The sequence below is a fragment of the Aythya fuligula genome, chromosome 7 (assembly GCF_009819795.1).
Source record: "Aythya fuligula isolate bAytFul2 chromosome 7, bAytFul2.pri, whole genome shotgun sequence".
NCBI classification, from domain to species: Eukaryota; Metazoa; Chordata; class Aves; order Anseriformes; family Anatidae; genus Aythya; species Aythya fuligula.
This window is the reverse complement of record NC_045565.1, coordinates 34,623,239-34,637,254: the sequence shown is the minus strand read 5'-3', so window position 1 is coordinate 34,637,254 and position 14,016 is coordinate 34,623,239. Positions and strand designations below refer to the sequence as shown.

Genomic DNA, 14,016 nt, shown 5'->3' with positions numbered 1-14,016 from the left:
AATCACACTTTCACATCTTTGAAGAATTAATTAGAAAGTAGTGGTGTTCTTTTAATTGATTTTTTTTTTTTAATTGTATCCAGCAGTTGTTGCTGTTCTTGATAACATTTGTTTCCACCTCTTCATGCAGTGCAAAAAATTGATAATTGTCTGGTACTGCTGAGCATTGTAGCTGGCAACATTTGAAACTCCAGACATGGTGATGAATTGTGCTATGATATATTAATGTTATTTTGATCCCTGCTCTTTCAGAATTACATTGATCCAATTAGGTTAAGTAGCTTGCCATCTAAATTAATTTACTTTCCTCTATTAATCTCCTTTGCTGTGGGTCAGAAACAGAAATGTAAATCAATCTATTACATTGCATATCTTTTTTGTGGGAGGTAATTAAATTACTGAGTAGATACATATGTTAAATTTGTTGTTCAGTATGTTAAACATCATTGCCAGAATTGCAAAGTGAAGTGGTGCACACTCAGTTGTGGAATTTGAGTGCTTGTTACACTTATTTCTGATAACCTTTCACGAAATGCCAGCACATGACTTGCTGTCCCCGGATACTAATGCTGCGTGCTTATTCTGCTATACAGCTTTTAAGATATTAGACATTTCTGAAAGTGGGGATAACAGCTTCTTTCTCTGCCAGAAATTGTTGGACTCTCCAGCGACATGTCTTGTACAGGTCCCCAACCTTTACAGTGGGGAAAAAAATCTTTCCTCTGGCTTGCTCTCAAGCCTGCGTTAGCACCATACGTGGCAGGAAAACAGATGTCTTAGCAGTGATGTCTTAGTTAGTAAACCGAAAGAGCGTTAATGCAGACCCCTGAAAAATCTTTCTCATTTTCTTAAAAAGGCCCTTCAGCTGTACTCGAAATTTCCATGATTTGAAATCTTAGTTTGGCTTCTACATTAGGGCATAGTTTAAGTTTTATTAGGTTAGTCCAATAGCAGGACTCCGTCATCTTGGTGTTCTTGCCAGCCTTTTACTACTCACACAGGGAATTCTCATGTTCAGTTGGCGTTTTCATCAGCCTAGATAGGAAACTCATCCTGATGAAACATGCCTGGTAGGGAGATGGATGACAGCAACACCAGAAGTTTGCTCACCTGCTGCAATTCCTCACTTTAGTAAGTAGAACTGTCCATGAGAGACTCAAATGAAAATGAAGCATTGATGCAAGGGAATGAGATCCAGTGCTTGGAAACTGAACATTGACAAAGCCAAGCTAGATTCAAAGTGCTGTGTTTTTACACCGAGTGTAATTAACTGTTAAAAACTTACCAGGCTTGTGATAGCTTCTTCATTATGCAAGATCTGGACAAGGACTATGTACAACAAGAAAATGGACAATCTGGTTCCATCACAGCCACTGAAGCAGAAGAATAATTCAAGTCAAATGAGCTATGTAATATGACAGGTCAGAGTGCTGATCACAGCGCTCCCTTCTGGTATTAAAATCTATGAATCCATGAAATATTTTCTAATCCTATGCCTTAGGGTAGAACCAACAGCAGAAAGGTCACCTATATCATCATTGCTGTCAAACGCTTTGGAAATAGCAGAGCAGTGAGTTTATTGCTCAATCACTTTGTCCTTATGCTACATCTGTTACCTTATCCCTTGCCTGAATTTTGTCCCATTAAATAAAAATTGCTGTGGTATCCAATGTGAAATAACGTTTCCAAGTGCACAGCAGAACTCTGTTGGCTTCATCAGCAATGGGATCTTACCTTTTGCTTTGACAAAGTTAATGAATGCCTGCTAAGCATGGAACTTGCAGTGTAGTTATATAAATAATAATGATAATTAAGAAAGCAGCTGCTCTTTGTGATAATGAGAATGACAGTAGGAAGCTGAGATACAGCACACTTCATTTCAAGCAGCCCTCCCAGAGGCTGCAGGCACAAGGGCTGAGATAAGCGTGGGTGTCAAGTGCCACCCGAGGCACCACAGGGTGCCAGAGCTGTCCTCACAGGGCTGCTTGGTGAAATGGATGGAGCATCTAAAGTGACGCTGGGTGCTCGCTTAGGCAACCGAGTCCTGCTGTAGGTGTGGTGGATGGCTGAGATCCAGAGCAGTTCCTGTACAGCCTGCAAACCACTGCAGTGTTTTAACATTCGTTATCTATTAATATGCTAATATTTCTCACAAGCTGTAAAATGTGAATGGAGAAGTTGTGCTTGAATACTTATTGTGTTGACCTTTGCTGTCTTCATCCTTTTATATTGATATTTCTTTCTTTCTCTCTCTTTTTCTTTTTCTTTTTCTTTTTCTTTTTCTTTTTCTTTTTCTTTTTCTTTTTCTTTTTTTTCTTTGTCTTGTTTCATTCACTTTTTTTTTTTTTTTTTTTTTTTCTTCTACCTTAAGATAAGGACTCTTAAAATGGGTTTCCTCTCTAATAATTGTACAGTTCCTAGCACAATCAGGTCCTGAAGGTCCTCATCTTGGCTGAATGTTAATATATTCCAAATAAATCATGACAATAACAAAAATTAAATGTTCATTCATGTTCTAACTTTAAAGTTTATATGCATTGCAACAAATATGTACCAAGACTATGTATCAGTTCACGCAATATATGTGCAGCATTAATCAGATTTCAATTTAAAAAGTCTTTGTTCAAGTGAACATCCCAAAGGAGAAGAGCATCTCTGCAGTGGAACAGAAGTTTTTGAACCCCTGTGCCAAAGATTTTCTGTAGTCTGAACTCTAGAGTCCATCAAAGATGATGGTGGCATTTGGTTTTGGTTACTTTTATATTGCTTTTGCATTTCACTACAATGTCTGTCAAAACTCAAACATATTTGTGCTGAGGAACATAGTTTTAATGCCTGTGTTGAGAGTCAATGTGGATATGTACTATTCCTTCTGGCCTTGTTAGAAATGCTCTTTGGATGAGGAGTTGAAAAACAGACCAATAGCAGACTGTTGCCAAGGCAGGGGCTGCTTTCCCTGTTCCATGTGTTTACTACAAAAGGAAACTTTTCATAGTTGTCACACACATACACTCTTTCTGGGCATTTCTGGAAAACAGAAATTGCAAGTCAAAATTCTTGGTATCATTGTCAAAGACAGGAGGGGAAATGTGGACTGCATGAGAACAAAATAACTCATCACATGCAGGATACTTCACTGTCTCCTGAGACATCATTTCAAGTTGTTAGATTTCCATTCATGAGTATCCTTTTCAGATGCTCAAAATAAATTCAGTAGTCTGACTTCTGTAATTTTCTTGAGGTGATTTTCCTCAACTGTCAATGGAAGAAGTTTGTTGCATTTACTGAGAGCTAACCTAGGCTTTGCTGGTGACTTGCTGATGAAAAGAGTACACTATACAACAAACTAACAAAGGGAGAACATTTTCCTTTTCCAAAAAACACCAATGCTTAACAATGTTCCCCATGTCTAGATTACAGATTTAATGCAAAATGTGTTGAAAATTATATAGAAGAGTCAGTACCGACATGTGCTGGCATACAGACTTCATTTGGAAGACAAAGCAGTCTGGAAGCCCAGACTTTTCACAATTGATGAAGGAAGTGCTCATGCACTGCAGCTTCAGTGTTTGGAGCTATATTTTCTCTTAGTTCACACACAGCCCCGGTAGTCACTGTATTGTTAATGTTGTGCTTTGATTGCTCTCTCAAACAGAACCATTAAAGGACAAAGTCAAGGTGATGTGGCCTTAATATTACCTGTGTCCTCTGTTGTTTTTTTCCTTTTAGGGGCCTGTTAGCCAGCAGCTTCACAGAAACACATTATTTGAAAGACGGCACTGATGTGGTTCTCTCACGCAATTACACGGTAAGGCTGGTGTTTCATGGGTAGATGATGCTTCATCATTAAAACCCAAAGTGCTCTTTGCTGGGATCTGAGCCATGGGATGAAAAAGCAATACGAGTGATCTTTTTTTATTGTTGCCTTCTGTACCTTTTTGACTGCTGTGATCATACGCATCAATTTTTAGAGAGAGACTTTAAAGGGAAACTGTGGGGTTTTAACCAGGTGACTTTTCATTTCTGTAGGATTTATTCTGCTTCTTGGAAATATAGCCATTAAAATTTTGTAATAAGGTAGCCATTGTTGAGTAGTTAAGGAGGAAAGTCCTGGTTCAGTTAGGAAGAAAGCCCCAAGTTAAGATAAGCTCATGTCAGTGGACTGGAAGGCCTGGGTGGCTTTCAGCACTGGGAATCCAGTTTGGGGAGAGACGGAGGTTTGTTCAGGTGTGTTTTTTATCCCAGCCCATAAGACTGCTATGGATATATGCGTGTATGTGTGTGTGTGGCTAATATGCTCCTTGTTAAAATCAGCACAAAAAGCTTTTTATCATAAATAATTTAAACTGCTTTTTATAAATAAAAAATGTTTTAAGGCAGTAATGTTTTTGTCCTCTGACAGTAAGAACGCCTTAATTAGAAACAATGCAGCAAGTGATTTTAATTACAAAGTTTATCTTTTATCTGCCTAAGTACTTCCAGCTCCTATGAAGTATTTGTTACTTTACATTATTTATTTATTAACATAGTCTGAAGAAGCATCATGCTTTCTGTTCCCACCCATAATGGGCTTTGCTGATATCAGTGAAAGGCATTATTTCTGTGCATAATATTTTCCTTCTGAAGAAGCATCTTCATTATAGCCCCAGACCTCCCAAGTAAAGTAATCATTTTGAAAGCTTTCAGTGCTTTCTTGTTTCCTGGGTGCTCATATCTTCTTCAAAACCTGTTCAGTAGAAAATAGTCATTTGTTTTAGAAACAGGGAAGCTGTAGACACTCCTTAAGGAAGTAAAACATACACAGTACTTTGTCAGGGTTAACTACGTTAACATGAATATGAGTATGCCTAATGATAGCTAGGCTTTTCTTACAATAAAAAAAGAAAAAAATAATAAAAACTGTTTAGATAATGACAGTAAGTCCTGAATAATACTAGCAGTTCATTTTGCTGCCTAAAAGAATTTTTTTTTTTTTTGAGACCAGTGAATTCATTTTTCATTAAATACTGCAATATGGTTTAAAACAGATAAGTCTCTCTGATTTTATTTCTACATCTCTTCTTTACCGAGGACATCAGTATAGCTTGTAGTTGAAACCAAATCCAATTTCTCATTGAAAATTTGCTTAGTCAAATTTTGCCTGGAGGTCAAACCAAGGTGGCTTTGTGGAGCTGTAGCTTTGGGGTTTCTTTAACACGTTCTAGAGCCCAGGTTATTCTTCTGCTCTGTAGCACTTGAAAAATTTGCAGTTGTCAAAAGCTAGTCATAATTAAATGATCTCAAGTACGGGTAGAATACTTAAGTATGACAAATCATCCATGGTAATTATTTGTTTTTAGGGGGCTATCCATTTCATATACTGGGATACAAAAACGAAAACCTTTTTTTTTTGGGGGGGAAGGGAGGGGAGGAGGGAAAGGGGGAAGGAACCTCTTGCAGTTCAGTGGAGTTACTGAGCTAGAAATCAATTTTCTACCAGTCCAATTGCAGGGCATGGTCTGATAAGTTTACATTTTCAGTACTGAACTTGCAGGAACTTTGGCTTCATACATATAGTGTGTGGATCTCAGAGAAGTTGTGAAATGGGCCACAACCAGGAGCTCAAAGTTAATAAAATAACAACTTGTGTGTGAGAGGGAAAGCAATCCGGACCTTTGCCATATTCACTCTTTGATAAAGACAGCTCTCTGCAGCAGCAGTCTGTATAGGATGAGATATCAGCTTGCCCTTTCTGTTTCACTGAGTACTTTGGTTAACACCAGTGATGCTAAACCCCAAAGACTGGCAGCATAAGAGCTCTGAACTGCATCTCTGCCTTGTACTTAATTTAAGTGACATGAATAAAGCTACTTTGTGTTTGGTTTTGCACTGTTTCAAGGTCACTGTATGAAAGTCAGTATTTGTTTGGAGGGGGTTATTGTTTTTTCTCTCTTACCAACTGGATGAATGTAGCTGACAATATTAAAATAAAGTGAAATAGTTTACTCATGCTGAAAACCTTGACATCCACAGCAATTGTTACTGAAGTGTCTAAAAAGTTGGATGACTTCCTCCATTTCATTGTTGCTTTATCCTTGCTAACAGGTTGCTGGCTCTTTATGAGCACTGGTGATAAAGATACCCAAGAGTAAAACACTATTACCCTATTTCTGTCATTCTGATCACCGAGAAAAGCTATTGAGACTTGTATTAAGAAAGTCAGATATTGCTGTGCTGTGTTCAGTTGCTCACATTAGAAATACAAATGCTCTAAACAAATATTTTTCATGGTATAACCTCATTTGCAGAAAATATATATCTGAATCATTCCATCTTGCCCAGCATTTTCACGGTTATTGCTTTCTTTAACAAAATCAAGGTGGTCTTTAGAAGTCTGCTATGTGAGGCTTTGTAAGTGAAAACCATGCCCCAACACTGAAAAGGTTAATTAATGCAGCTAGATAGATGTGAATGAACCAAGTAATAAAAAGGCACAGTGAGGTGACTGTCAGGTTGAAGCATGAGTGATAACTTTCCCTCGCACTAATAAGATAGGAACCTTTTACAATGGTATTTTCAGTTTCCTTGTGGCATTCAAAGGAGCCATGAGAAAAGAAATGCTGGACGTGACACAATCATTGCTTTCCAGTCTGTCACATAATTGGGAATGTAATATAACCTTTAGTCAACAATAAAATTAACCTTGATTCCAGACAGATACGTGTATGTGCTGAGAAAGTATCTCTGTTGTGGGTGCTTTTGCAAGCAGTGGATTATTAAGGAAATACAATAACCTAGCCACAAAATGAAATTGGATTGTTGCCTCTCAAAATAGAAGACCTTCTTATTCGTGGTTGCTCTTAATAACATGCAGCCACTTAGCTGGGTAATTCAATAAAAGATTTCCTTTCCAACTTGCTTCCCTTCCTTTCATTCACTCTGTGATTTTTTTCTCAAACTGTAGGGTTGGAATTAATTTTTTTATACCTCCCTTTATACATTGCTACCTTTATTGATGTACACAGATATGAATGATCTTATATATAAATATGTGTGTCTATAGAAAGTAGTAAAATGTGACAGCTCATTTTTTCATCTGATTAATTTTATAAAATATTCTATATTGAAGCTTTAAGTAAAATAAGAGAAAAACATGGGTCCCATTCTCTATGGTATAAACACACCCAAGGTTTCCATTTTGGAACCCCTTGGATTGTTGATTCAGTGAATATTTAGTGGGTCAGGAAAGATGCTGTCAGTGTACTTCTGAATGTTGAAGCCTGAAATTGAAAATAGCTTTGAGATACAGGGGTTGGAAATCCATGAGAAAACAAGACGGCAACATAATATTCTCTCTCTCTCTCTCTCTTTTTTTTTTTTTTTTTTTTAATCAGGGTCACTGCTATTACCACGGCAATGTACAAGGGTACCCCGACTCGTCAGTCAGCCTCAGTACCTGCTCTGGACTCAGGTGAGCCAAAGTTTTAGTAATGCTTGAGCTCCTTAATAAATCATCCTAGTACCCACAAGGTTTCTGTTTTACCTTTTTAAAAATGTACCAAAATCTATTTTTCAAATGGTCCTACAACCTCTGTAAAATCATTTATCTTGTTGCTCTGAAGCGAAAAATGGAATAGAAAATGCAAAATCGGGGTTGCCCATTTTGAGGCTGGCAGTGCCCCATGGCCCTGTGGCCCGCAGGCCAGTCCTCCTGGTCCTCAGAGCTGTTTTATGAGCAAGGGCAGGACTGCTTGCAGCTGTGAACGGATGCATCAGCCAACAGCCTAGCCATTAGGAGGCTTTGCTTTAGAAATGTGGCTGTGGAGCTCAATAAACAGCGTTCATGGCAGGTATGATGCTCAGCATTAGGATTTTAGCCACTTGTTAACAGAAAAGTAGCAGATTCATGTTGCTGAAAAGAAAATCTCTTCTGAGCTGGAGAAAGGAACAGGCTGACAACATTTTAAATACACAATGGACACAGTTCAGGAAACAATTATCTTCCTTACTTGGACAATCAGAGAGTGGTATTTACTCACAGAGCTGTTCCAAATCACTGTAATTAACTGTAAATTGGCTCTAGTGTTCTCCCTGGAAAACCCAGTTTTCCTGTCAGGTTTCCAGCTGTCGCAACCTTTTCTGAGTTTGTTTAATTTATCTACAAACAGCATGAGTAGCTGGAGTCTTTTTTCCCTTGATTTTGCATTTTGTGCAATAGTGGTATTATCAAGGCTATTATACCAGAGCTCTGGAATGGAGAGCTGCAGAGAGAACAGTTTGTTACTACGACACCTCTCCCTGTTGTTTGCTGTAGTGGGTTGGGTTCCAGTGGCTCATTCCCATATGGAGAGGGATTTTGGGGGCACTGCAGTACGTATCAGGCGTATTCCACAAGCTTACTCTAATTAACGCTTTGCATAGAGCATGGCAGCCTGCATTCACCAGTCATTCTTTATATGCAAAAATATAATGCAGTGCTTTAAGCGATGCATGGGTAAAGGGGTTGCGTTGCTGCAAGGTCCACAGGGAAAATGTGCGCTGTGTGGGAAAGGATCTGCACCAGTGTCTTGTTCCAGAGCTACCTCATAAATTAGGAATGCTCAGGACAAATGACTCTTCCCCACAATAAATGCGTGCTCTTTCTTCTCTAATTTGCTCGTTCTCTTTTTACAAATGTTGAGCTCACAGAGTCTTTTCCCAGTTTTAGGTAGTAAGATATGTCAAGGCAACATATGCTGGCAGAGACATTTTTCTCTCATCTGGCACCATTGCAGATTAATCCTCAAAGTACAAGCCTTTATTAGGCTCCTTCCCCATAGAGAAAGCATAGCAGCATCTTTTTCAGTGCAATTTTCATGACAACTGATCTTTGGCTCTAGCAGGAGAACTGAGGATATATCTCACTATCCATGCCCATTTAACTGCTGTGTTCACTGCTGAGGTTGTTCAAGAGATCATCTATGAGCGATAACAGCATGCGATAAGGGTGCCTGTTGAGTTACTCCACAAAACTCATTTCACAGCCTGTAGCCAATAGTAATAGCTCCTAGTCATCATCTGTGCTTGATTTGAGCCAGGGGTGTCTAGTTGTAAGGCTTTGTAATGCACTGCCAGCTTCTTGAGCCATCCAGGCCCTCTCTTTAAAGCTGGTTGGGAACAAAGGGCTGAAATGGCTGTGCTGAGGCCCTACAGCACTGAGCACCTTTCAGAACGTGGCCCACAGGTCACAATATTCCTCTCCCACCAAAACATTACTGTAGCAATGCATCCTTTGAGAATTTGGGTGGAAAGTTTTACAGCATATGATCCAGTCTAAAATAACACGAGGAGAAATAGGACAGTTCAAAACTACTGTACAGCTCACTTTGCTGACACCTTTGCTGCTGTTGGATCTTGAAAGAATAATTATGAATAGGATAGGATAAGATGGGATGGGATAGGATAGGATGGGATGGGATGGGATAGGATGGGATGGGATGGGATAGGATGGGACAGGATGGTGTCCTCTCCCACCAGCTTGGTGGAGAAGGGACTTTTCCCATTTCATGGTAAGGACAGCAAGCTGCAGGGGTACACAATGCGACAGCGTGTGGCTGCATGGCCCGGGAGAGGACAGTCCCTGGGGCAGCCATTTCGCTGGCAGCAAGAACTGGAAGGAAATGCTGGTCTCCTTCTCAGGGAGGCTGTTCCTGGCTTTGTGACAGTTTTTAAGTGAATTGGGCAAATCTCTCTGTCTCGGTTTCCCCATCTGTGAAATTCATTTAATGATTCTTACCTACCTCACATGGCTGTTACATGAGGGTAAAGTTTAAGTGTCTGAAAAGCATCTAGTGAAAGGAAGTGCAAGCTGTTAGCTCACTGAAATCTCAGAGCACTAATATCCTCCCGCTCCTGTTAGACAGGCACCTTGGGCATTGTTCCAGGTGAGGAGGGGTAGGAATAATCATCTGTTCCCCCAGATTAGAAGAGTTCATTAAAAGACATGAAGCTAGTCATAAAGAAGAGGTTCCACATTTTAGCTTGCTCTGAAGCCTGAGTGCTCAGCGGTAGTCAAAGAAGCAAAAAGGATCATAGGAATTACTGAGACAGAAATAGAGGATAGAACAAAACCCCTCATTACCACTTTATAAATCCATAGTGCACTCACATCTTGAATTCTGCATGCAGTTCTTGTTTTTCCTTCCCTATCCCCATCTCAGAAAAGGAAGCATTATATCCATTATATATGTAAAAGATACACAGAGGGGCAAAAATGATGATCAAAGGTATGGAACAGCTTTTATCCAAGGAGGGAAAATAGACTAGGATTTGTCAGTTTTGAAAGGAGATGACGGTGAAAAAGGGTATGATAAAATTAGGTTGAATGTCATGCTGGAGAAGGGACAATTACTGAATATTTTCTATAACCCCCAAATTAGGAGGCATCAAATGAAATTTTAGAGCAAAGGAAAGTACTTTTCTATCCTTCCTATAATGAAGTTGTGAAATTCACTGTAACAGGTGGGTGTCAAAGGCAAAAATATCTGTAGATTCAATACATGATGAAACAATTTGGGGAGAGGAGCCTCTCCAGGACTGACAAACCCAAAGATGTCCCTGACACTCATGCTGCCAGAGCTGGGAATACCTCCTGGAAGGTGTTTGTTATGTTCTTACATTTTACCCCTAAGTATCTGCCACTGGCCAGAGGCAGAGGCAGGGTGCTGGGCTGGAGCAGCCCTGCTGTCAGTTAATATGACCAATAAGTTCTTACAGACACGGTTGGGCATTTGACACGTTGTTAGCTTATAAATACAATGTGATTAGCCTGCCTGTCACAAGATACAGGAAGAATAAAGTGTGAAATCTGCAAACTAAGACAGATTTGACTAGTTTATGTTTTTCAGACAGGTAGAGGAGTGAAATATAAAGATAACTGAAAGGTAGACTCAGTTCTGTTAAACACAGACACCCACATACTCCAGCTATGTTACATCCTCTCAGGCACAACATTCGAGTACCTCACTTCACATAGGATTGCAGTGGCATAAATACTTGGATTGACACTGATAGCAGCCTAAAATGCAGGTTAGAGGGGAATACAATCATGCCACAGTCTGTGTCCTGCTGGCTCCTCTGGAGGAGGAAGAGGTGAATGGTGGAGAGGAGACAATATATGCTGAATGTACCAAAAGGGAACAATGGGTAATCAGGATTTCCGGGGCTTCCATCTGGATAAGAAAGCCAATTAGATTGTCAAAGCTTGTGGGAAGGTGAAGGGGAAGGTGACCAACCAAGTAAAGTCATTTCCTTCCTGTCCTGTGGAAATGCCCTTCTGTTTATCTAGCTCAGAAGCTCTTCAAGTATTTAGCAAATAATTTTTGCCTGCAGACACCACACACATCTATGATAAATTTGTATACACCTGAATGATTTTTCCCCTATTACTTTCTCTGAGAGTGCAGGAGCTGGCACATACACACAAAAAAAGCAGCCTGAAGAAGAGCACAACCTCCTTGGTCTGTGCTGAAGGCCAGGGGCTGGCAGGGGGACATGCAGGCCCAAACGCACATACTGAGCGCTTGCTCAGAGACTCCTTGGTACTTTAGGGATACAAATCTCATAGGAAGACTTTTCTTTCCAAAGCAACAGAAAGCTCTTGAAAATCTTAAGACTCTCTCAGCATTACCTAATTGCCAGATAATAAGCCCATTCACATGTATAAAAGTATTCAGTCATTGTACGTCCCCATCGGTGACTGAAAGATGCTGTGTCCACGGTGACAGCAATGGGAATATGGCTGCAGGACACAGTAATTATTAATGGGATTACATAGCTATGCCAAATGAGGCCGCCAATACTACAGCCATCCATTTGTCAAATGGCCTGGCCAAATTCACTGTCCCAGACACAGTCAGCTGAAGAAGGGATTTAAATACGGCACTCCAGACATCAACTATTTAACAATGCAATGGAAGTAGGAAACCAGTGAGGGAAAAAAAAATAATAATAATAATTCCTCATACCTCTTCAAGCATATTTTCCCCACAGAAGGAGAGATTTCATCCAAAAAAGAAGTTAGAAGAAAATCCCAACTGAGAAAAGCCTGGGTTTGGATGTGTGCTTTCTCTCATATTTTCTGAAGAGCTTTTAGTTCATGTAAACATCTCACATGGTTTGTAAGTTATCTGACCGTGAAACTACTGGAGGTTTTGAGCTTTACATCAGAAAGCATTCAGTTTCTGGGTTTCATGGCTTCTGTATTCTCTCTGTTTAAATGGTAAACTGCTTGTGGATCACTTCTTTGATCTGAGATGAACATTATGTCCACTCTTTGACAATACTTTTTGCGTACAGTCCCTGGGTACACGGTAATGCCCCAGGCACCACTGCTGCTGCTAGAAGTATAAGAGATGATCCATATCTGGTCATTTGAGCCTGCCCTTTCTCCCTCCAGTCTGTGTCTGACAGGATTCATTTATGTATATATAACATACATTACTATATAAAAAATAATTGAGATGTAAATAATATTAAAAATACTTATTAATGTATTAGTAATAAAGTTTTAAATTTATATGTAAATGTGTATATATATATATATATTCATACATTTTATGACTTGAAAAAGTCCCAAACCTCAAGGTGATGTTCAAGTTTAAATCAAGCTTGCTTTTATGGCTACACTATTTGCTTCATAATGTTATAAAATGTGCTCACTAGATGGGTAGCGATGCCAACGTATTTCCTTCTTCAGTTTTCTCTGCTGTCCTTGGTCTGCCTCGTCATCCTCCCAGTTAAGCTCACATGTGACACTTTCTCTGATAACACAATTGATGTTTCTTGCCACCCAAGTGTGGACAAGGAATTGCATTACCCTTTTTGAGTCGGGTAACGCCCAGCTTAAATTCCAGGCATCAGTTGCAGACCAATATGCATTCACTCTGGACACATCTGTCTTGCACTGAGAAAGGATTAAGTGCATGCTACAGTAGTCTCTGGGTATGACTACATTTTCGACGCTGTGCTATAGAATATATTCTCAGGTTAATGAAAGGCATTGGCTGGAATAAAACATGTATTTGACTAATGATGTGTCTGAGCGAGAACACCTCTACCACTACTGCAATATGTGAAACCAATGCTACTGCTCTAACCTCCCTTTGAGATGCTAGTGTTTGTTGATTTGGGCCAGACTTGTTGTTTTAATAGAATTCTGATGTGCAGTATACCAGTATAATGGTATTGCTTGGGTCTCATGTGATGCTCTTCATCGACAGATCGTTATTTTGTGTGCTTACTAAAATTTAACCCATTTTGCAGGTGAGGAGCTGATGCAGACAGAGGTGAATTGCTTGGCCAAGGCTGCATGGGGGACATTGTTAGAGACAGGAGTACTTCTGCCTCAGGAGTACAGTTCCCATTCTCTGTATTTCTCAGTCTTTTAAATTAAATAAAGACCAAACCATTTGGAAAATATCTAAAGAGTACCTAATGTATTAGAAGGGAAAAAAAAAGTCTGTCCATCATCTTGCTCAGTTATTCCAATAGTACATGTATTTAACTGCAACTAACTAAACCAGGCTAAAAGTGAAGGTTTTATTCACTACATTGATCTCCCTCTTTGTTTGTCTGCTTGCATGCCTGTGAATTTGTTAGACACATAGGAAAAATAATTAAAAATGCCCCACCACTTTATGGGTCGCCTTCTGATATCACACACATTGAGAAACGCTGCAGTGAGTAACTGCTGTACCTCTGTCCAGGGCAGCTGGAGGGCAATACTCCAGGGCCACAAGGCTCCACTTCTGTTATCTATGCAGACAAAACTCACTGAAATCTGTGGCAGAACTGTGGGATCTGACCCTTTTCTTTTGAAGCTGTACCATTAATTGTGAAATGGAGACTCTATAGATCTTTAAGTAGCACAAGAGTACTGCATGGTCTTTCACTGGGGACAGAGGCAGACTCAGTGTCAGTATGTGGTGTGAAAGCACGACAACTCTAGTCTAACTAATTTCTTACAAACTGAAAACATCTACATTCCTCTTCCAGTGG

At 39.7% G+C, this 14,016-nt stretch overlaps 1 protein-coding gene across 1 annotated transcript in view; it reads left to right on the top strand.

The window, feature by feature from the left end:
- The window catches only part of ADAM12 (ADAM metallopeptidase domain 12), a 181,505-nt gene that overhangs the window by 96,586 nt on the left and 70,903 nt on the right, over positions 1 to 14,016 (top strand). Inside the window, exons 4-5 of the mRNA XM_032191052.1 lie at positions 3,730 to 3,808; positions 7,374 to 7,450. Coding sequence (XP_032046943.1) covers positions 3,730 to 3,808; positions 7,374 to 7,450 — 156 coding nt within the window. The remainder of the gene's footprint in view (positions 1 to 3,729; positions 3,809 to 7,373; positions 7,451 to 14,016) is intronic.